Here is a 23,561-nt window from a genome sequence, read left to right as displayed (position 1 = left end):
AACATTACGCCAGAGGCCATGAGCTGAGGCAGCAGGATTAACGACCTGTCCTCAGAAGTCTGAGTGAAAATGTGACGAGATGTTTCCAGAGAATGAATGTTTTCACACACAGCTGTTGCCCAGACAATGATGACACCCGAGCTGACTAGCAGCACACACTGTGCTGCCGCATTTGCCGACATTCAGACCCTGTAGCCTATTCAGTCAGGAGCCAAGCAGCCTCAATGCACTTATAATCTCACCGTGAGAGCGGTTTTCTTCGATGAATGGAAACCTGCACACTACTGAGGAGATACACATACCTGTGACATACATGTCGTTCCCGAGTGCGGCTATGCTGTAACCTCCTCCAAGGTGGTCTGGGAATTCAGCCAGGTAGCGCCACTGTCCAGTCTGAGGGTTGTAGCAGTCCACTGTGACCAGTTCATCACAGTCCTGGTCGCAGCCTCCCACCACCACAAGGATCTCAGCCAGTCCCGTGGACGGCCGCGGCCGCATGCGGTGGCAGGGCCTGTCGTGGCGATCGTACTCACAGGACTGGAAGCTGCGGGCTTCATTCACCATGCGGAGGCAGGTGGGCGACAGGTAGACAAGTGGGTCACTCTCCACGTGGGCCAATAGGAAGAACCTCCTGACAAATGGGAGTCGGACCTGCTGAAGGAGCTCAGGCCAGTAGTGTAGCCGTCGCTGAAGATCAGCCTTCACCCAGCGCACGGCGATCTGATAGACTGTCTCCTCTTTATCCACGCACAGGTCGTTGTCTGACACAAACTCAAGAAGGCGCTTCCATGGCAACCGCTCAAAGTCAGTCCCTTTAGCCAGTTCCATGATATTTTTGAGGACAAAGCGACGCGCGCTAGCTGCCAGCTCTCTACAGGCATAGGCCTCTGCAAAGTCCTGGATCTCTAAGCAGTTGGACACATCGAGCCGCTGCTCCAGAAAAGCACAGCAGGCCTCTTTCACCGAAGGAAACTGAAACAAATCAGCTGTTTTCAGCAGGACGTCCACATTATCCTGAGTGACAGTGACGCGACCTGTGTAGCAGAAGTCTACCAGAAGGCCTAAAAGCTCAGCTGACACTTCATGTAGAACCACCCGGTCCATTACGCTTTCCCTCAAAGTCCCTGCAAACATAGCTCTGAAGTACGTGCTGGCAGCCGCCAACACCGTGCGGTGACAGTGAAACTCTTTGCCTTCAGCACACAAAGTCACATCAAAAAACTTCCTTTCAGCGCGAAGTTCATGGATTCCCCGCAGCAGGTTGAAGGCATGTGCGGTGTCAAAAAAAGGTAAAGTGGACGGCTGCGTCTGCAGGACGGGCTTCTCCATCTCTGGCCAGTCTCTGTCTCAGGTTGTTGAGCTCAGAATGTAGTTTTCATCTGAAAGAAACACAAAAACACCAAGTCAGACATTAGCTTAGCGTGCTGAGCAAAATCTTTACTTGAGGCAAAACGAGGGGATCAGTGTGAGGTGACCTGTATGCTACTCAGAAACACAACTCAGCACAAAAATGGCATTGACATTGAACATTCTGCTCAATTTTGTGGCTTTTCGTTAGACCCTGAACCAGGAAATGGATGCAGGCAGCGGCCAGAAAGCTCTGGAGAAAGCAGTGACTCCGCCCCCTGGCCACTCAGTGGCTGACAGTCGTGATGTCGGCCCGGATCAGCCCTTGGAACGACAACGGAGCAAGGACTGAAAAGTAGAGGGCAAATACAAAAAGCAGCCAGACTGTACCAAACCGTTAAAGGTCACGCCGAGTAGTGCTGTTGGAAAAGGCCTTTAAAGAGGGACTGCACACCATCAGGAAATGTAACTCCACCCCTGGTCAAGATTTGAAAAATGCCATGAAAGTGGGCATTGCCAGGAGGCACAGAGTGGCATGGCCAAGTGTGGGGGATTTCCATCCTGGGAGGGAGGGGGAGTGGGAGGAGACTGTACCGATGACGGGAAATTGTTCCAGCCCCAGTCAATCACAAGTTTAAAATGCAATAGCTGCTGTTCTGCCACAGGGGGCAGCACTAAGACATTTTTAGACCTAGATCCTAGATTTAATCAAGTTTACACAAACATGTCAAAAATGCACAGAAACGGAAAGATTGCATTTGTAAAGACCCAATTATACAGTTAATATGCAAAAAAAGTTATTTGGGGTTTAGTTACTCTTTGACGTTTCTCAGCTGGCAAGGGAACGTCTGGATGGACGGATGTTAAAAATTACCAATGCTAGGTCAAAATGATTAAATGCCTCATTTCAAGAATCGCAACAACAAAAAGAATTTGTTGCATAAAGTGTGACACAGCAAGCAAACACTCAGAATTTAATAAACAGTTATACCACAATTTTGGACATCAGGGTTCTCTCAATGCCTCTGCTGGCCCTTTTCCACCAGTAAACATAGCTTTTCCTGGTCACAGGCTGCATTCTGATTTTAGCATCGTCAGACTACTTTAGTGTCGCGTACACATCACCTCAGGCTACCTTTTGAACTCCTTCCTGGAAAACCATCAGGGCCTTAAGTTTTGAGGATGCTGAATACATAATAAACATCAAAAGTATACCATGAATTTCGACCAGGCCATTGAATAGGGAGCCTAAGTCACGCCCATCTACTTCCGCACCATGGGTCCCCAGAAGACGGAAAAAATTAATGCAAGTCAACGGGGCTAAAAACGCTATTTTCTAATTCTGCTTGTTTTGTGCCATGGATTTCACAAATGATGTCCGGGAATGTAAATAATAATAATAATAATACATTTTATTTACAAGCGCCTTTCAGAACACCCAAGGTCACTTGACAGAAAACACGTAATAAAATACAATAAAACAATAATAAAGCCCAAACAAGAAAAAAAAAACAGAGAGAAACAGTTCAATAAAATCAGAGGTCGTAGGCAGATTTAAACATATGTGTTTTGAGTTTTGTTTTGAAAAGGGTAAAACTGTCGATGTTCCTGATGTCTGGGGGAAGTGAGTTCCAGAGACGAGGAGCAGAGCGGCTGAAAGCTCTGCTCCCCATGGTAGCGAGACGGGAAGAAGGAACCGCAAGATGGATGGAAGAAGGAGATCTGAGAGAACGGGAGGGGGTGTGAATACTTATAAGGTCTGAGATATATGGAGGAGAGAGGTTGTGGATTGCTTTGAAGGTATGGAGGAGAATTTTGAAGATGGACCTGAATTTAACTGGGAGCCAGTGAAGCTGCTGGAGAACCGGGGTGATGTGGTGAAAGGAAGGGGTTCTGGTGATAATACGGGCTGCTGAATTCTGGACCAGTTGCAGTTTATGAAGGAGTTTGTTGGGGAGACCATAAAGAAGTGAATTGCAATAGTCGAGACGGGAGGTGACGAGGCTGTGGACGAGAATGGCGGCAGTGCGAGGGGTCAGTGAGGGGCGGAGACGGTTTATGGAACGTAGATGGAAGTATGCTGACCGAATTATGTTATTAATGTGAGCTTGAAAAGAAAGTGAGCTGTCGAGAATGACACCCAGACAAAGACACATTTTGATACCAAGAACGAGCTTATTTTTGAATGGGGGAACGATGTTTTAGGTTGTGTGTGAAAATAAGTCCAAGACTACAAATGCGCTTCACGAAAGTGGCGTCATCGAACCAGACACGGAGAAAACTGATGGAAAATGGTTCAGCAAACTTCCCACAGGAGGAAAGAACCACCATGAATCTGGTCATGTGGTTAGTAGCAGCTACGCTAGGGGAGAGGAGATTATGTGGTGACGTCACATATGCGACGTGCCGATTTCTGGTGTGTAGTTGTGCTAATTATGAACTTTTACAAGCTAATAAATCTCAAAGTACATGACTGGCATGGTCGAAAGACCCATCATTACTTTTCATTTAAATTGCAGCACAACATGTGTGCGATCCAGGGCGTAAGGCAAAGCGGATTAGAAAATGGCGTTTTTAGCCCCGTTGACTTGCATTCATTTTTTCGTTCTCCCAGGGACCCATGAGCCGACCGGAAAGGGAAACTTTAGGCTCCCTATAGAACTGAATGAAAGTAAATAAGTTTAAAAATAATGACTGTAAGAATTTTTACTACAGTAACCATTAAAAACAGTAATAGTTTGATCCATCCTCCATAAAAATGCAAAAGTAGTTGTTGACCTTTTGTCACCAGTTTCAATTAGACTTTAGAAATATTAACTTGATCCAAAAAGGAGGAAATAATGTGTAACTACATTTTTCATATTTTACAGACTCTTCTTCAAGCAGTGGCTCAGGTGGTAGAGCGGGTTTCCTCATGATCGGAGGGTCATGGGTTCGATTCCAGCTCCCGCCAGGGGTATCCTGCCGTTGTGTCCTTGGGCAAGACACTTCACCCAACTTGCCTGTGTTAGTGGTGGTCAGAGGGGCCGACGGCGCCAAATGGCAGCCTCGCCTCTGTCAGACCTCCCCAGGGCGGCTGTGGCTACAAGTAGCTTACCATCACTAGCAGCGTGTGAATGTGAGAGTGTGTGAAAGCGTCTTTGGGGGTCTAGAAAAGCGCTCTATAAGTTCAATGCATTATTATTATTATTATTATTAAGTTAAATGACTAGTGTCAGCATTTTTATAGCTTTTAAAACACTAAAGAATAATAAGATGTCAAAATAATATACATGTATACATTTAAAATATTACCAAAAACACACGTATGGCATTTGTTTTCTTAGTTCTGGATAAACTACTAACCATTTTCTCAGTAATTACCAGAGAAGCCATCATTTCTCAAGCTATTAAGCAAAATACCACACCTATGTTACACATCGCTGCCTGCAATGAATAAAAAACTCCAGATAATTAAAAGAAAAACAAAACACAGTCTGTCTTTCCTCTTACCTGATGGGCCCGAGCAAATGTGTTTTACAGACACAGTAAGTGTCTAGAATACACCCGGCTGATTTTGACCAGTTTCTTCCCCGTTTAAAAAGAGAGCTTGCTTGTGGTCTGGAGCTATAAATACCGCCAACAGTGTCCATTTCCAGACAGGAGTGGGGGGTTGGATTCTGGGGACAACACCTCATGTGCAGTCAGTTGTTTCTGTTACCCCCTCCCTTCACCACTAGTGGTACGTCTCAGTGGTTAAGTCAGGGTGGGTAAGTTGTCTTAACCTGGCAGAGTAGAAGTTAAAGCACCAGAAGCGAGATCAAACATAAATCAGCAACACGTCTGATCATCCCTCCAGGAACAGACGTTTGATAAAAGTCTGATATCACCAACAGCTTTAAGTCTGATCTTCATAACCTGGGCTGGAAGAGTTCAAAGTCACATTTAGGATTTAATAGATCTCATAGTAATTACAGTTATATAACAAGAAAACTAATAAACACCTTCCACCCTCTCTGTTGGGATGAGATCATTTCTTCCCAGAATACACAGGTGTCTGTTTACAGAGATTTGTTTAAAGGTTGTTATTAAGCCACTGGTCCTTTGGCTGAACAGCAGCACACATACCACACCAGGGTTCAACTATGCAAAGGTCCAAATAGTCATACAAGGCATCAAACTTCTCTCCTGGAGGGCACATGGAGCCTCAAAGCCCAGACCTAGTGACAATAACAAAAGAGAAACACGTCTTCCTCAAGTCTCTGAATCTTGAAATTAGAGCTGAAACAACTAATCGATTTAATCGATTATAATCGATTATTAAAATAGTTAACAACTTTTTTAGTGATCGATTAGTTGTTTAATAATCACATTTTACCGCATAAAGTCTATTTTTTACCACAATCTGACATCGGTTACAATCTGTTAAATTTGCCACCAGTGTGTGGCAGTACTGAGCCACTGATCTACCAGTGGAGCCGTAGAAGAAGAAATGAGCCAATAAGTGCCCTCGGTTTTCACGACGTAACACGTTACTGACGCTCATCTTGCTGTGAGAGATGGCGGAACAAGAAGAAATACGGAAGAAAAATAGAAGCGACAAAACTGAAGAGAAACCCCGGACAAAAACCTCACGAGTATGGGAGCACTTCACTCTAGATGTCATGAAAAGACGGGTGACCTGCAAAATATGTAAAAAACCATCTAGCATGGCACGGAAGCACGACGTCCCTAAGTGAACATTTGAGACGAAAACATGTGGGGGCTGATGCAGCAGAGGAAAGTCCGGTGAATCCGGTAAGTAACAGAAAATAAACAAGCTAAATATAGTGGTCCATGACTACACGCAGATCAAATTTGGGACTTAGTGTTTTAGCTGAGTTCGTTATAGTGGATGTTAAACATGTTTTTTTTTGCCGCGCCAGTCTACGGTGTTCTACTTCTGATTGACTAGATGCAATCGTGAATCTCCGTGTTGTGTATCATGCGCTTGCCAAATTTAGCACGTCTGTTTAAAAGAATGTTCTCGTTAAGAGAAAAACGGCACAAACCCATAACTATGTTCCTCATTCAAAAAAGGACAACTCTGCGGAGAAAAATATACAGACGAGCTGTGTCCAGGTGAATATAACGCGGCATAGTTGTACGCTTTCAATTTTTAAATACAGGAGAATTTCAGAAAGTCATTTTTTTTATTATTAAAAGGCTGTTTTACTGTCTAACGCTGTAAAACGCCTCACAACACATTTTTGTCAAATTAAATGATCACTGTATATTGTTAATTAATTCAAATAATGTAATATTGATTTAGTGTTGTAGTGTGTGTGCTGCTTTATTTTATATGTGTACTTATTTCAGTCTATTTGTGTTTCTTATGCAGAAAAAAACAAGCAACGATGGACAACTGCATGGGGAACAAGACACTCACCCCCCAGCAATGCATACCACTTACAAACTCTATTCTAGATTCTACATTATTTTTTATGGAATTTACCTCTTATATTTTGATGCCAAAAATTATTCTGGACTGATATTTTGCACTGTTTAGCTCATTTTACACCGCTGACTGTGTTCATGTGCAATAAAATAGATTGCAGTCAACTGCACAATTCTCTTATGTTTCTCTTTTTCTTAACTGAAATGTATTCATCAATTGTATAGGTTAAATAGCTAAACAATAACAAACCCATTAATTGATTAATAGAAAAAATAATCGACAGATTAATCGATTATGAAAATAATAGTTAGTTGCAGCCCTACTTGAAATATCGTCAAAGGATAGAAATTATGTTGGCATGAAAAGTGGCCGATGAACTAAATGGCAGCTGTCTGCAGGTTGCACATTAAAGTAAGAAAATTCTGCAATTGAGATTGAAAACGTGTCGTCATTTCCGGCTTCAAACCGCAAAGGATTGTAGTTATGAGGGACAGCCCTCCCCCCTCAAACCACTGAGCGCGCTCATTCCATTCTATTTTTTTTTTCGGACAGTTGTCCCCAAACATGGTCAGAGCTTGTTGTGCTACTGATTGCCATACTAGGTCGCATGAACACCAGGGAGGGCTAATAGCCAAAGGTACACGTTTTTTTTTTTTAGATTCCTGCGTGGGAGAGAGGTTGTTCCAGCGAAGTGTCTGAAGCTGCTAAGAGGCAACGGATGGCGTGGATTGCTACTATCAGAAGACCTAGCTTAACGTTCGAGGACACCCCAGGTCACATGTTGCTCTGCTTTAGACATTTCCATAAAGGTAAGTTTATGTATTGCAGTGAAGTGATTTATCATAGCGAATTTGTAGATACGGGTCACAAATAAGGCCTCTGCTGGCCCATTTGTTTTGCTGGAATGCTTTGTTTACATTAGCTTTGCGGGCTACTATTTGTGTCGTATGCAGGCAAACCGGCCTACAGCATGCTGGAATGCGATCCGGACTGGGCTCCGTCCCTCCACATGGGTCATATCGAGGTGAAAGCGATGACCACCACCAGATTTGACCAGTTTAGACGGAGAGCCAGATCAAAACAACAGCCAGTTGTTCCACATCCGCCGGAGCCAGTGACCCACCCGTCGGTAAACTGGACTTGGGCTTGTTGCAGAGAACTGACATTACTAAACACTTCATGGGTGTATGCACGCACACTTAGCACCATAAATATTTATATGCTTGAATAAAGTTGGGCAACATGCTAACGTCTTTGCTCCAGTCTTTGTGTTCGTGGGGGTCTAACCCGTTTAATCCTTTGATCTTCTCCTCGTACCTTTCTCTAGATTTTGCGTCGAGCCTGTCTTTGTACGGACCGGGAGCAGTCTCCATCATTTTATACATCCTTGTGAATTAAGAGAGGTTACATTCCTTTGCTAGTTTACAGCGCAGAATGACTGTTTGGCGATGTAAACACTGACCCCAACAGAGAAAAACTGTGTCTTCCGGGTTTTTTTTTATAACGTGTCCTGTCTGGCTGTGAAGCAAGCAGAATTGATGTCTGAATGCTGGTGACAAGCCTTACAGATTTATTCTCAGGTGGAGCATCAAAGCGTTTGCTTTTAATGTCACGCCTGATACTTAAAACTTTATTGTTATTGTTGATGAATGCTTTGTAATTCCGACCAGACACGGAGGCAGAGGTGAAAGAGAAAGGAAAAGAAAAGGTGGGGAGAGAGGGGGGGGGGGGGTCCACAAAAATAAACAAAAATGAACAAGAGTCTGCTTCTAGACCTGCAGAAAAAAAAGACAAAAAAAAAAACAAAGGGACACAAAAAAAAGGGACACAACAACAATACAACAAGATCTACCTATCACTGCGTCAACTTGATGAAAAGAAAATATATATATATATAATCAATATTGCTTAACTGAAGAATCACGATAATAAATCACAACGCATTAAGTGCCCACCATAGTCTTAAGACCTGTGTTTAACGTGCCCAAGCCCATACTTTTGAGAGCACCATGTGAGCACCTGTGTGTGTACACGCGCTTGTTTATTTAAGGTTTCTCTATAGGAGCGTCCAACAGAGTGTGAGGTACCACAGATCCGCCCCCCAAAGATGCGCAGGAGACGGGGGGAGCTCCAAGTCCCAGAGATCCAGGCGCTGCCTCAGAACGCAGGAACCCCAAGGAGACTGCAACCAGGAAGGCCCCCGCCCCCCTCGAGAGGCACAGAGGATCGCCCCGGGGGGCCACAACCATCAGCCGGCAGAGTCCCTGGAGATATCAGCGTCAAGCCCACAGGCCCGCCCGCAGCCTCCCACCCCCTAGCCGGCCGAGCCCGGGACCCAGCGACCCGGGACCCAGCGACCCGGGACCCAGGGGCGACCACCCCCGCCGGGGACCCAGCAGAGCCCAGGGACCCAGACCCCACCAGGCAGCCACCGGGATCTAACAGGCAGTTGCCAAAATCTTAAACCCCCAGACCCGGTTGCCACGAACACTCAGGCAGACCAAGGCACAAGCCCCCACACCAGGTGTGGCAGGGGGAGGGGGGACAGAGATCTATATCATCAGGAGAAGTTCCAGGAGAGGGGAGGACCCAAAGGCCCCACCTGACATATACAGTCATACACAAACACAGTCACACGCTCCCTCCCTCATTCTCACACATGCACATACAACCCAAGACTTACAAAAATGCACGCCGGACACCCACTCATGCTCCCCATACACACCCTATTCACTCTGGTCCCGGTACTGCTGCACATTGGGTACAACCATCACCGGTAACCAGAGTTTGACCCTTTCTGCTGGGGTGCTGATGAGCAGGCTCCCCCGCCCAACGCTGAGCACAGCAACCCACCACCCCAGACCCAACCAGACGGCCAGATCTCCCGCCTAGCCTCCAGCCCCAGGAAGCCTAGCAACAACAGAGGTGGCTAAGACCCCTAGTCTCCCTCCGCCTGCTCCAATATAGTGTTGTGTGATCATGAGGTGTATTCCATGGCTGTGGTGAGTGGGCAGTGCGGGCATCATCCAGCATATGCCAGCTGATGCCACTGCACCACCCCACTTACACCCTCAGCCATCAGTGTCTAAGTGCGGTTTAAAATTGGAAGTGGGCACCGGCACTCGGGAGGAGGCTGAAATATCCCCCTGCCAAATGCCGTTGAATGTGCTCACTCCCAAGGCCCTAAGTGTGTGTTTGTGTGGAATGTCGTCAGTGGAAGTGTATAAGGTGCAAATAAAATTGGGGGGCAGGTTTCCACAGGAATGCGGAAATGGGGTCCATACCCGCACTCCCTGACTTGCCTACCCCCCAAGATCCTATGTGTATGTTTGTGTGATGATGTGAGGGAGCAGGAGGAGAGAAATATGCGGGGATGGGGAGGAATGGCTGGTTGGGCTTAGCCCTCCAGGGAGCCAGCTCCCCTACTGGCCCCAATAGGCACCTCTGTTGTCAAACTGCCACCCAAGACATGGAGACCCCAGCCCATCCTGCCAGGGCCCAAAGCAGCAGCATTACAGAGCCTCACGGAGTCCGAGGGCACCAACCCAGCCCCACCCCAGCAGAATATCTATGCCCACCCCTGCATTTGCACAACTTCCAGAATATATAAGACATGGGCCATCCAGGTAAGGTTGGGTCCTCCCCCTCCTGGACCTCCCCCTCCCCTGTGATGGAACGGCAGAGGAGCCAAGGTCTACCTGAGGCCCCCAAACCCGAGCCAGGCACTGCTGGGTGTCCCTGCCTTCTTCCCGGCAGCATACATGTCAGGACCCGACCCCCAAGGCCCCGCCCAGATCCCCACACGGGGCCGGCCACCCCCAAACCCCGAACCCCCAGGCCCCCACCCAGACCCGCCCAGGGGCATTGCAGCCGCCAGGCAGTGACCCATGACCGCCGCCAAGATCCCCAAGGGGCCCCACTCACAACCGCCAGCAGTCCACCCCCCGAGGCAACCCAAGCACCTCCAGAGGGGGGCAACGGCCCCCCAGTCCCAGACACCCCCAGTGAACCCACCTCCAGGGAACATCCGGATACTCCAAACTCAGACCCCACACCCCCCACCCACACCATCCCGCAGGACAACATCAACGGCCCCCCACCCTCGCTATGTGATGGAACCGATCAAAGGAGCCCAGAGAGATTCATCTGAAGTGGAAGCAGAGGCTATATCAAGTGCAATATGATCTAACAAAAGATTTCTATACGGGTTAATGCAGAGAGTTTCTTTATTTTTCCAATTCAAGAGGATAGTTTTCTTAGCGATGCATATGGCAGTCAGAACCACGTGAACCAAAGATGTTGCAATCGGGACATCGTTCAGGTTTCCCAGTAAACAAAGAGAGGGGGAAGTTGGGATATGACATTTCAGACAATTTGACAGATCCTCACATACTCTACCCCAAAATTCCTGGACAGGTGGGCAGGACCACAGTGCATGAATGTAATTGTCAGGAATGTTGTTTGTGCAGTGTGTACATGTGTCAGACGACACAAACCCCATCCTGAACATCCGATGACCTCTATAGTGTACTCTGTGTAGACTTTTGTACTGAATTAATTGTAAATTGGGGTGTCTGATCATTTTAAAAGTTTTTAAACAAGTTTGGGACCAGAAGTCCTGGTCAAAGCTAACTGATAGATCCACCTCCCATTTTTCAATAGGGATTGCAATTTTATCGTCTATTTTGGACAGTGTCTTATATACTTTAGACAGTAGTTTGGGGGGTTTGAGATTATAAAAGTCTAATACTCTTGGTGGTGTTTGTAATTCTATTTTATTGAGCTTAAATTTTTGTTTGACTACAGATTTAATTTGGTGATATTCTAAAAAGCTATTCTTATCCATTCCAAATTGGGAGACTATTTGATTAAATGGAATGAAGTCCAATCCTTCATATATGTGTTCCAGGTATCGGATTCCTTTATTTTTCCAGTCCGGAAGGTTCATCATTTTGTTGTTTTGCAAAATGTCAGGATTATTCCAGATAGGTGTGCGATTGCATGGTACTAGTGAAGACTCTGTCATTTTAAGATACTCCCACCATGCTGTCAGAGAGGTGCTGATACTAATACTTTTGAAGCTTTCATGTTTTCTTATGCTTGAGCTAATAAATGGTAAGTCTGAAAGCTCTATCGTATTGCAAAGTGTCTGTTCTATATCTAACCAGGACTCGTCTAATGGGTTATCTTGCAACCATCTTGGTATATATTGCAGCCTGTTGGCTAAGAAATAATAATAAAAGTTGGGTAAATCCAGTCCTCCTCTGTCTTTGGTCTTCTGAAGCGTTTTTAAGCTAATTCGTGGGGGTTTATCCTGCCAAAGGAATTTAGTAATTGAGGAGTCCAGAGATTTAAACCAGTCAGCTGGAGGTTTGTTTGGGATCATCGAGAATAGGTAATTTATTCTGGGTAAGACCATCATTTTAATTGTAGCAACTCTCCCCATGAGTGATATTGGTAAGCATTTCCATCTAGCAAGATCATCTTCCACTTTCCTTAAAAGTGGGATGTAATTTAGTTTGGTTAGATCTGCTAACTTGGGAGAGATATTAATTCCCAGGTATGTGATATTCCCTGACTCCAACTGTGTATTAAGCAAATTGACAAATGAGAAATTAATTGGTAGAACTGTGGATTTTAACCAGTATAGAGTTATCTGAAACTCTGGAAAAAGAGTTTATCAGTTCTATTGCTTGGGAGAGAGAGGATTGAGAATTCTGGAGAAAGAGTAAAACATCATCTGCATAAAGACTGATCTTATGTTCTATTTTCTTACACTTTATCCCTTTAATATCTGTTGTTTGCCTAATTGCTGCTGCTAGTGGTTCAATAAAGATAGCAAATAGTGAGGGGGAGAGTGGGCATCCCTGCCTGGTCCCCCTCTGAAGACAGAAGCTAGCTGATATTTGGTCGTTCGTCCTGACATGTGCTGTTGGTGAACTGTATAATGTTTGTAGCCAGTTTATGAAGAAGTTCCCAAAACCAAATTTATGTAAAGTTGCAAATAAGAACTTCCAGTTAACTCTATCAAAAGCTTTTTCTGCATCTAGAGATAATATACTAGTTTCTATGTTTCTACTGTAAGAGAAATCTATCAAATTAAGTAATCTGCGTGAATTTGTGAGTGATTGTCTACCCTTAATGAAACCAGTTTGGTCAGGGTGTATTATGAAGGGGGTTACCTTCTCTAATCTTTTGGCCAGGGCTTTACAAATTATTTTGAGATCAACATTAATAAGAGAAATTGGGCGATAGCTGGTAGGAAATGCCGGGTCTTTGCCTGGTTTTAACAAGAGACTAATATTGGCTGAATTCATGTTTGGTTGTAATCTGCCGCTCTCTTCGATTTCCCTCACCATTCTGAAAAATGTTGGAGCCAGAATGATCCAGAATTCTTTGTAGAATAGGGCTGCAACAAACGATTATTTGGATAATCGATTAATCGGATGGGGTCTCGACACGATTAATCGATTAATCGGATTACATGGGGAAATTTTTTAAAACTGCTAGGGAAACGTTATTTCTCTCCTTCCTTCACTTTATTTAACACAACATTATTAGAAAACAGTTCAATAGCAGAAAAACAACATGCCATCACCTAAATTGCCTTATAAGGTATATAGACAGAGACCCTAAGCTACATCTATCTGTGATCTAAAATGCTTGGTCTAAGTTAAACAGCTTAAGGGCAATTCTCATCTGTTTTGTTTGATCTCATCTGTTAATATTTATTTTAAATGTAATTAAACATAGGCTGTGAATTAATCAAAATTGATCACTATTTCCAAAACTGACTGAAAAAATACCAAATAAAACAAAAGTAAATGAATGCCATCCTCCTTGCGATGATGCCCTGGGCAACTGCCATAAAGTCACATCAAGAAATGCTGCTGATCATTCCAATGATCCCAAATAGACTCACATTAGGCCACATGAAAGCAACTGAACCCAAAAATATATTAACCAGTATATAACTGCACTCTCACACAACACGCCTGCAGCAACAGTTAGGACTCCTCCCTCCCTTTTAAAAGCGTTTTTGCTTCTGAGGACATTCCACATGCTAGTAGTCTGGCCCCGGTGTGATCAACCAGTTTCTGCGGGAATGTGACGGCGGAACCAGGGCCAGATTAACACTTTGTTGTACCCTGGGCAACAATATTCAAGGGCTCCATCATCACGACCCAAGGATCACCATAATGTGGTCACATACAGAATATTTTACTGTAATATGCAGTAAATATACTCAATACTTGAATGCCTGACAACACGTAACCCGCCCAGAGTAACCTTTGACCCACCTCGTGTGGACTGACCAATGAGGAGAGGGTCTTAACTTGAGGCCCTCTCTTCATTGGTCAGTCTGCATGAGACTGACTCTCAACTGACGTTCAGTCGTAGGCAGCGACGCGTCTCTGTGCAGCGCAAAAGCCCGGGTGGACAGTTTGTTTAATATAGGGTGACCATATTTCCATTTCCAAACAAGAGGACAGGGGATCTGTGCCTATGACGTCACACTATGGCAACGCCACACAAACCATGTTGGGACCCATTTTTTGTAAGAACTAAATTAATATCAGATTCTGCCTATTAAAGGGCTCTAAAACTATTCATATGTAAATATTTTGCATATTTAATGCAAAATCTAATTTTTCTGCTTTAGTGCTGCAACAAGGTTTTATTAATAATAAATTATTATACCTTTTGTTTTACTACAGCATCGGTAAGCTTCCTGTGCACAGATTATTAAGGATGCTTGTTTCAACTGTGAGATTAGACGATAGGATCAATGAAAAAATAAGTTGTCACAAACTCCATGGAAACTTTCAGAGAATCCACAAATAGTGGCTTTCACATGGTTTTGTTACTTTTTGCAAGTTTTTAAAAGAAGCAGATGAGACAGCATGTCTGATCATTTAGTTTTTCATCTGATAATATTAGAACATGTCAGTAATGTCTGAGGGGCTTTTATAAACACTGTATAACTAATACTCCTGGAGAGGGCATGAATTACACAGAGGCTTCTGGGGAGCCCAGTTATGGGGGGGGGCATTTTGCCTTGGCCCCCAAAATGTCTTGAAACGGCCCTGGGTGTGTGACTGAGTTTTGAAGGTGATCTGAATTGTATCAGATGTATAAATATGACATGTGTATAACTTATTGTTTTTTACTGGTAAAAACGTGTCGTGGAGATAAATCTACCTACATTTGACTTTTCAACACTTTGTTTTGTTTTCTTGTTTTTATTTAACTATTTTCCTGTCCTGTCTGTCTCTCATCTTCCTGCATCTCCTCTAAACTCTCCAGAAAATCTGTTGCCTGGATTCTTACCTTTTCACCTCATCAGTTACTTTTGAGCAGATCAAAGATCTCCTGACCGAAAAGCGCAGAGCGCGTTTTCGATGCTGCGTGAGGTGACATCACCACAGCACAGGTGATGAGCTCCGCAGTAGCGAGCTTCAGGCACAAATAAGACAGAAAATAGAGAACATGTGCGGACATGAACGATCGTGTGCTAATTATAGTTTTTTGGTTGCGCCACTTTGAGAATGGACCGTGCGCTGGAAGCAGCTGCCTGGATCGCTGCGCGACAATGCGGAACCGGTTCGCAGCAGCGCAAGTCTGCAGGCTCTCCCTCGCGCTGATCTGCCGGTACTGGCTCTCCCTCGCGCTGATCTGCCGGTACTGGCTCTCCCTCACGCTGATCTGCGGCTCTCCCTCGCGCTGATCTGCGGCTCTCCCTCGTGCTGATCTGCCGGCTCTCCCTCGCGCTGATCTGCCGGCTCTCCCTCGCGCTGATCTGACTTGCTCTGGTCTGCGCGCAACGGCGGGCAGGAAGGGGGGGGGGGGGCGCTTTTGGAAGAGTTGTGCGACACAACGAATCGATGACGCAATTCGTTGCCAACGCTTTTAGTAATCGATTTTCATCTAATTTATCGATTCGTTGTTGCAGCCCTATTGTAGAATTCTACTGGGAACCCGTCTGGACCTGGAGCTTTCCTATTAGTCATGGATTTAAGGGCTTCCTGGAGCTCCGCTGATGTTAGTGGTGAGTCCAGGACTGTAACTTGGCTGTCTGATAATTTAGGAAGTGTTATCCTGTCAAGGAACTCATTGATCTCATTATCTGATGGGTTTATCTGTGGTGAGTACAACGTTTGGTAAAAGTCTCTGAAGGTGTTGTTTATTCTTTCAGGATCATATACTATATTCCCGGTTGAGTCTTTAACAGCAGATATGGTAGTTTTTTCTTTATTTATTTTTAATTGGCTAGCTAAGAATTTACCTGATTTATTACTATGTTCAAAGTTTTCTATTCGTAGTCTTTGTGCTAAAAATTGTGTCTTTTTGTCAATAATTCCATGAAGTTCTAATTTGGATTTACGTAATTTGCTCATTGACTCTTCTTCTGTGGATGCCTCTAAAGACTTGATGATTTCTTCTAACTCCTGAATACGTTTGTTTTCCGTTTTTTTCTTATGTGATGAGAAAGTGATTATTTTACCTCTCATCACTGCCTTTCCTGCCTCCCAGAGAATAGATGCTGATGTTCCAGGCAGGTCATTATGTTCTAAATATAAAGCCCACTCCTTTTTAAAAAATTCTATAAAACCTTCGTCTTTAAGCAGTGATGTATTAAACCTTCAGTTTTTGCTTGGTGGGATTGTTTTCTTGTTTACCAGAGTTAAAGAAACCGGAGCATGGTCGCTGACAGCTATGGGGTGTATCTCAGTGTCTGAAATGTCAGCCAACAGTGAACTGCTGACTAGAAAATAATCCAAACGTGAATGAGAGTGATGGACGTGCGAAAAAAAAGTATATTCTCTACGGTTAGGATGAAGAGATCGCCATGCATCACAAAGCCCATAATCACTCATGTACTGTTTAACTATGTTAGTGGATTGCCATTTGCGCTGAGTCCCAGCTGTACTGAGCCAGTCTGTTAAGGAATTCATCCAAAAATTAAAATCACCTCCAAGTATAAGTGGACTGTCCAAGTGTTCGGAGAGTACAGAGAAAAAATTATGAAAGAATGGAGGGTCATCAATATTTGGACAGTATATGCTGACGATACATAAGCGTTGGTTCTGTACAGATATTTTTAACATTATAAATCTACCCTCTGTATCAGAAACTGTGTCCAATACTGTGAAATTTATGTTTTTGTGTATTAAAATAGCTACACCTCTTTGCCTAGAGTTATAGCAGGCAGAGAACATGCTGGGAAACTCAGGTGTTTTAAGTTCATCTGCAGATGTGGCAGATCTATGAGTCTCTTGTAACAATATTACGTCTGCTTGCACTCTCTTTAGCTGATCAAAAATTTTTAATCTCTTCTCTCTAGCGCCAGCCCCATGTACGCTCCATGAGACAAACCTTAGTGCACCCATAGATGTGTGTGTGAGTAGCTATAATATGACGCCTTCATGTGTATGAGATAAGATAAGTAATTAAACGCATATATTAATCTTATAGTAAATAATAATAATAAGGGTGTTGTTATAATCATTATTATCATTTGCAACATTAAATATAATAATAATAGTAGTAAAAAAAAACAATAATAAAAAAAAAACAACTTTAATATAAAAATATTAATGCTGATGATGATAACGTAAAATATATAATAAAAAACAATAGTAGTAGTAATAATAATAATAATAATAATAATAATAATAATAACAACAACAACAACAAGACAAGCCCAACAGTGTTTTGATTGTGCAATGAAATGCCTTAGGCTACTTATCCGTGTGACTGCGTATGGAATCTATGTGTTTGCGTCTGCGTATGGAGTCTGTGTGTGTGTGTGTGTGTGTGTGTGTGTGTGTGTGTGTGTGTGTGTGTGTGTGTGTGTGTGTGTGTGTGTGTGTGTATGGAGTCTGTGTGTGTGTGTGACTGCGTATGGAGTCTGTGTGTGTGTGTGTGTGTGACTGTGTATGGAGTCTGTGTGTGTGTGTGTGTGTGTGTGTGTGTGTATGTGTGTGTGTGTGTATATGTGTGTGTGCGTGTGTGTGTGTGTGTGTGTGTGTGCGCGCGCGCGCGCAAGTTGTGTGCTGCAGTGTGCAAAGGGAAAAAAATTGTGCCATGCAGATGTAAAAATCCAGAAGCAGATTAAAAAAAGGGAAAGAAAGGAATGATAAAGGTTTAAAAGAGAAAAAAAGAAGAAAGAAAAGAAAAAGTGTTGTGGTTGTGAGGTGGTGAGGGAATAGGTGAACATTTCTAAACGGATCTAGCAGCTATTAATCCTGACATGTTCAAGTGAGTGCTTTTAATAACAGTAAAGTTGTACCTGAAGTTTGTCTAATAAAGCCAGTCTGTTACTCCTCGTTCTTTGTAGATCTTACCGTCAACAAACAGTTTATCCACGGAGATCACAGCCCGCTTCCCATCCTGGATGAACTTCTTGCGCAACGGGAAGAGAACTCGGCGGCGATCCAGAATTTCTTTAGGAAACTGATCGTTAACGCTGTAATCTTTACCTTTAAGCTCTCTCCCGCGGCTTTTAGCAAGATCTTTCTGCTTAAAGTGCTTAAATTTAGCCACGATGGGATGAGGTCTTCTGCTGTCTGTTCTCCTGGCTCCAAGACGATGTACCCGATGAAAGGTGATGTTCCTCACCGTTTCCTCCGGTACCTTCATGTGAGTGTGGAGAAAGTTCTTGATGGTTTGTTCACAATCCTCCGCTTCTCCTCCGGTCTGCTCTGGGAGGCCTGCGAACACCAGGTTATCTCTCATGCTGCGTGATTGGAGATCCAGAACCATCTCCTTTAGAGCTTTATTGTCCTGGGTGATCCGATCTAATCCTGCAGTTAAGGAGGAAACCGATTCCCGCAGAGACGCATTCTCAGCCGCGAGACGTTCCACCTGCTCCTGGCTAAACTCCAGAGATGTTCAGAGGTCCTGGAACTCCTTGTGAAGCACCTCAAGCAGGTGGAGTCGTCCCTCAAATCCCAGAAGCCGTTTATCTATGGACTGTAGTAGATCTAAGATATCCTTGTGGGGAGATGAGGCCTCGGGCGAGTCTTGGGGACGGCTCCTCTTGGTCAACGGCGTTTCCGCCTCAGCTGCTGCTGCTTTTTTCGGTCTTCCGGGTTTTTAAATCTCCCTTCGTCCTCAATTCCTACAATGCATCGCGCGTAAGTCACATGGTCTGTCAATCTCTATAGAACATGAAGTAATCCTAACTTGTTCAACAATAATGATCTGTTACCCAAATAACCACGCACCTGAAATCTAGTTCTTTCGGCCATTACACAAAGCTCGCGGCCATAGAACGAAGACTGATGGGTAAATCAAGAGCTTCGATCTTTGGCAAAGCTCTCTCTCTCTCCACAACAGTCCTCATCACTCTAGACATAGCACCAATCAGCTTATCAATCTCCTGCACCTGAAGGATACATTCAATTGTGCTTTAATTGGCAGAAAAAGCACGTTGATTTGTTGTACTAACATAAACTTTACAAGCCAAAGAAAAACCCCACCATCCCGTTTATTAGTTCTCCTACTCCAAAACACCTGATTCAGTGTCTGCAGTCGCTGTCCAGCAGCTCATCAAGTTCTGCAGAGTCTTGTTTATCATCAGCTGGTTAAAATCAGGTGCTAGAGCAGTGAAATAACTCAAACATGCTGGCTAGTGTCCCTCCAGGATCAGGCGTCCCTGTAGGGGATTGCAGTTGTACTGATTAGTTTTCACACGGTTTGTTGCAGTTCAATAAAAGGCGGCCTTTTCTGAAAAGGAATCGTATGAGTGGCGTAACGGTGTGTACAGGGGGGGCTGCTGGGAGTCCGCCGGCGTGCACCGGGCGGCCATCAGAAATCAGCCACCACGGGGCAACGGTGGCACAGGAGTTAAGCGCTCGCCCCGTAATCGGAAGGTTGCAGGTTCGAGCCCCGCTCAGTCTGTCGCTGTCGTTGTGTCCTTGGGCAAGACACTTAACCCACGTTGCCTGCTGGTGGTGGTCGGAGGGACCGGTGGCGCCAGTGCTCGGCAGCCTCGCCTCTGTCAGTGCGCCCCAGGGCAGCTGTGGCTACATTGTAGCTCATCCCCACCAATGTGTGAATGTGTGTGTGAATGGGTGAATGACTGGTTGTGTTGTAAAGCGCCTTGGGGGGTTCCAGGACTCTAGAAGGCGCTATATCAAATACAGGCCATTTACCAACTGACTATAAAGGATGTCGCTGAAGATGCAAGAGAGAGAGACTGGAAGCAGACTGGAGGAACTGGGCTCCTGTCTGCGTCTCAGCGTGGCAGCAATGCTAACCTGGGTATGAGGTGCGAATAAAGCTGTGAGCAAAGCAGATGTTGTGTCTGTGTGTGCGAGTCCGGAAGCTGGTAAATGGCCCGACACACACCATGGCAGCATGCAGCCAGATCAGAGCATTGGTGATGGGCCGGTTACTGTCCAAGGTGGTTTAATAGAACCGTGAGTCGGCAGCCATCAGATGGGGTCAAGGCAGCGATGGCCAAAGTGGAAAATGGCAGTTTTTCAGCAGCTGGCGGATTGGACCAGAGGAGGGACACCGACCACAATGCCAGGAGACCCACCCACTCATTGACCTCCAATGGACAACGACCTGGAAGCATGCTGCAGTGATGCAGAAAAACTCTGGGGAACGACACCAGGATGGCCGATTCCTGCGCCACGTGATCTTCGACCCCCTAGTGGTATGGTGGAACTCCATGGAACGATGCCGGGACAGCCAATTCCTGCACCGCCTCTGACCACCCAGCAGAGCAAACAGGGCTGATAAGATGTTGGCATGGCCAGGAACGTAGAGCCGCTGTGTCATCGATGGAAGCGTGACGAGATGGGACACGAGTGCGAGGATGGTTTGGCGGTGGAGAAGGCAATCAGCAATCAGCCATCGGCTGATAATCAAGGACGTCGCTGAAGAGTAAAAGGAGAGGAGAAGAGTGATGGCTCAGAGACCTGGGGCGAGCCCAGGGAGTGTGTAGGTCAGACCAGGAGAGCCAAATAAAGAGTTGAACCGGCAAACTGTGTGGTCCGGGTGGTGAGGAAGAGCCCTGTGTAGCTGGTGTAGTGCTACAAGTGGATTATTAAATACAGCTCATTAGAATTTTTTTCTTCACTTGAATGTTTTTCAAATAGATGATCCGATTGATAGAGGATTCGATATAATATTTGAATACAAAAACTATTTGACCCTAGATTTAGTGTGATTTAGAACCACTGTGGTTAAATTTACACCTAAACATATTGCACCTATAAATGCAAAAACCCCTCATTTAAAAGTACTCATAATCTATCCGCAGCCTTGACACAGAGAGTATCTCACTCTGTTACAAGTTTGCTGGTTAATCCTGCCGTGTATTGCCTCAATAAAGTACCGACCCGAACCAAATGACGCAAAAGCAGTCAGCCTCAAAGTGGTTGAAACACACCAAAAGAGCAGAGACCCAGACTTCCTTCTCCCCAGACCCGCTTTTCCAACAGCTCTACTCAACTAGCCTGGCAAGCCATCCATTGACTGCTCAAAGAGGTAGCAGTCTGCTATTTTTTCATAGAAGAACTACATAAAAATTTTTTTAAAAACACAGTTTTTCTAAATAAATGTGTTGTGATTGGCCAGCCACAAGAATGGACGGGGCTGCGAGGTTCCAATGAAGCGTTGCTAGACCTTTTATTTTTCTTGGGCAAATGACGGTCTAGATTCTAGGTTCCTACTCAACTCAATTCAGTCCAGACTTCCCATCAGTATCAGGCCTGTGATTGCCATCAAATTTTCAGTACCCGCTTTGATTCGGTTTCAAGCGTACTGAGCTGGCCCAAAAACCTGACATCAGCGACTGTTGTTTACTTGTTTCTGCAGCGTTTTCCGCCTGCTGCCCACCGCCCTGTTTATCTCAGCCTTTTCCAGGTTCAAAGTCTGACAGAAAACCAGCGACTAAGCAGACTGTTATTTAACCTTTATGCATCCAGATGAGTCGACTGAGAACTCATTCTCATTTACAACGATGATATGGCCAAGAGGCAGTAGTAACAGACACATAGATAGCTTTCCATAAAAGAAAAACAGGTAAGATAAAAAAAAACGAGACAAAAATATTATAAAACAATCAGGCATAAAGACAACGGACTGTTCTCATTTACAATATGAACAAGCAATCAAAACAGACTGTAGTTTAGCTAATAGTTTTAGTGTGACATACAGATCAACTCACGCTGCCCCCCCCCCCCCCCCCCCCACACACACACACACTATGACGAGCATGCCAACTCTTGCAATGTAAAAACAACCCACACCATGTGGAGGTGATCCAAGTTGAGCCACACTCAGCATGGACCCAGAGCAATAGTCCCTCCATTATGTCTCCGTAAACAAATGTGGGTGATTTTATGCTAATGTCCCTACTGTGACATCACAATAATGGACTTTTTGAAACAGCTCATTTTAGGCACATAATTCCTAAATCCAAACCGACAGAAAACGGATGGATGGTTTTTGTTCACGTATGGAGTGTTTATAGAGGCAGTAGACACCCACATGGGGTCCTCTTTAGAATGTATAATTAGAAAAAACGAGCTGCCTTCACCACCAAAAGAGCTCAGACGAATGCTCTTTCACTCACTTGCTTCCATATAAAGTTTTAAAATGCTCAGGTCGCCATGAAGGCATTCTTCACGTTAGTTTGTCGGAACAAGAAGGCTTCAGTCTTTAATTATCTTGTAATAAATATGTCCCTCCCATCCTCTTTATCTGATATAAACGATAATATTGAAATGTTCTTGTGCAGCTCTGAGAAAACCTACAAATTTGCAGATATGTCGCAAAGACAAACACATTATGAACAAAACGTTTTTGTAACTTTTTGCTTCTGTGCATTATTACTTCAAGGCCCATAGTCGTTTGTAAAATCATCACAGAACTGTGCCTTAAATGCCTAACTATAGAAACATTAATGCGCTTACTATTTGCGACATGTTTACAGGGTTTAGTGCCGCTGTTTTTTCTAGTCATGTAACGTTTCGGCTCAATTCCAACTATCCTCCGCTGGGAGCGAAACAACATTCAAAAGAGACCAGCTTGGTGTCTGATAACTTACCAAAGTGTGACGGCACCGACTCAAGAGGGAGCTGAACAGAAGAGAACCGCGGAAATCCGTTAATTCGAGCTCAAATGAAAGTTTGCCGCAGCGGCGATACTCGGCCTCCGCTGCGCCATGACAGTGAGGAATGGTGCCTTCAGGCACCCTCGTAAATACCTAACTCAACGAATGGGAATTTAGAATTGACTTTTAAAGTAGTTTTAAAATAACCAGGTTACTACTTCTAGTTTAGCTCATTTTAACCACATTGTTGTTGTCGTTTCATGGGGTGTCTAGTCTCCAAGACTTCTAGTGAGATTGTCTTTGTTTTAAAAAAAATTCTTGCGTAAACGTTCATTTATGTGATTAAACAGGTTTACGTTCAAATCGATGATTCAAATATTTACTCCGTTTTTCAGGGGCCTTTATATCAGACAGTGTGTTTAATATTACAGGAGTTTTTTTTCTTTTCATTAATTTCTGTAACATTTATTTACTAAAAGCTGCTAGACTAGAATATTATATTCCTCTTCTACTCTCTTTACTTTCTCTTTCCTCTCTATTCTCTTGTCTCTGGTGCAAAACAAAACTATACTTGAGTTTTTAACTAAAAATGAGACTCCTGTTATTTACTGGTGAACACGATTTGCTGTCGGTTGTGAACATTGAAGCTTTATGACAAACCCCCCAATTCCATTAGTACCATCTTGTTTCATAAATAGGGTTTAAATAGTTTAGCTAAATAAA

At 44.3% G+C, this 23,561-nt stretch overlaps 1 protein-coding gene across 2 annotated transcripts in view; it reads right to left on the bottom strand.

The window, feature by feature from the left end:
• The window catches only part of klhl21 (kelch-like family member 21), a 34,824-nt gene extending 11,856 nt beyond the window's left edge, over positions 1 to 22,968 (bottom strand). The window contains exons 1-2 of one of the 2 annotated variants that reach the window (XM_070544822.1): positions 22,833 to 22,968; positions 303 to 1,379 (exon numbers count right to left, since the gene is read on the bottom strand). In XM_070544822.1, the coding sequence (XP_070400923.1) occupies positions 303 to 1,329 (1,027 nt within the window). In that variant the 5' untranslated portion in view covers positions 1,330 to 1,379; positions 22,833 to 22,968. Of the gene's footprint in view, positions 1 to 302; positions 1,380 to 4,839; positions 4,978 to 22,832 lie in introns of those variants that run through there. The other variant, XM_015967125.3, reaches the window with a different exon arrangement.
• Positions 22,969 to 23,561: the final 593 nt, after the last annotated feature.

The sequence above is a fragment of the Nothobranchius furzeri genome, chromosome 15, assembly GCF_043380555.1.
Source record: "Nothobranchius furzeri strain GRZ-AD chromosome 15, NfurGRZ-RIMD1, whole genome shotgun sequence".
Taxonomy (NCBI): Eukaryota; Metazoa; Chordata; class Actinopteri; order Cyprinodontiformes; family Nothobranchiidae; genus Nothobranchius; species Nothobranchius furzeri.
Note: the sequence above shows the minus strand (reverse complement) of the source record. Positions and strands in the feature narration are given on the sequence as shown.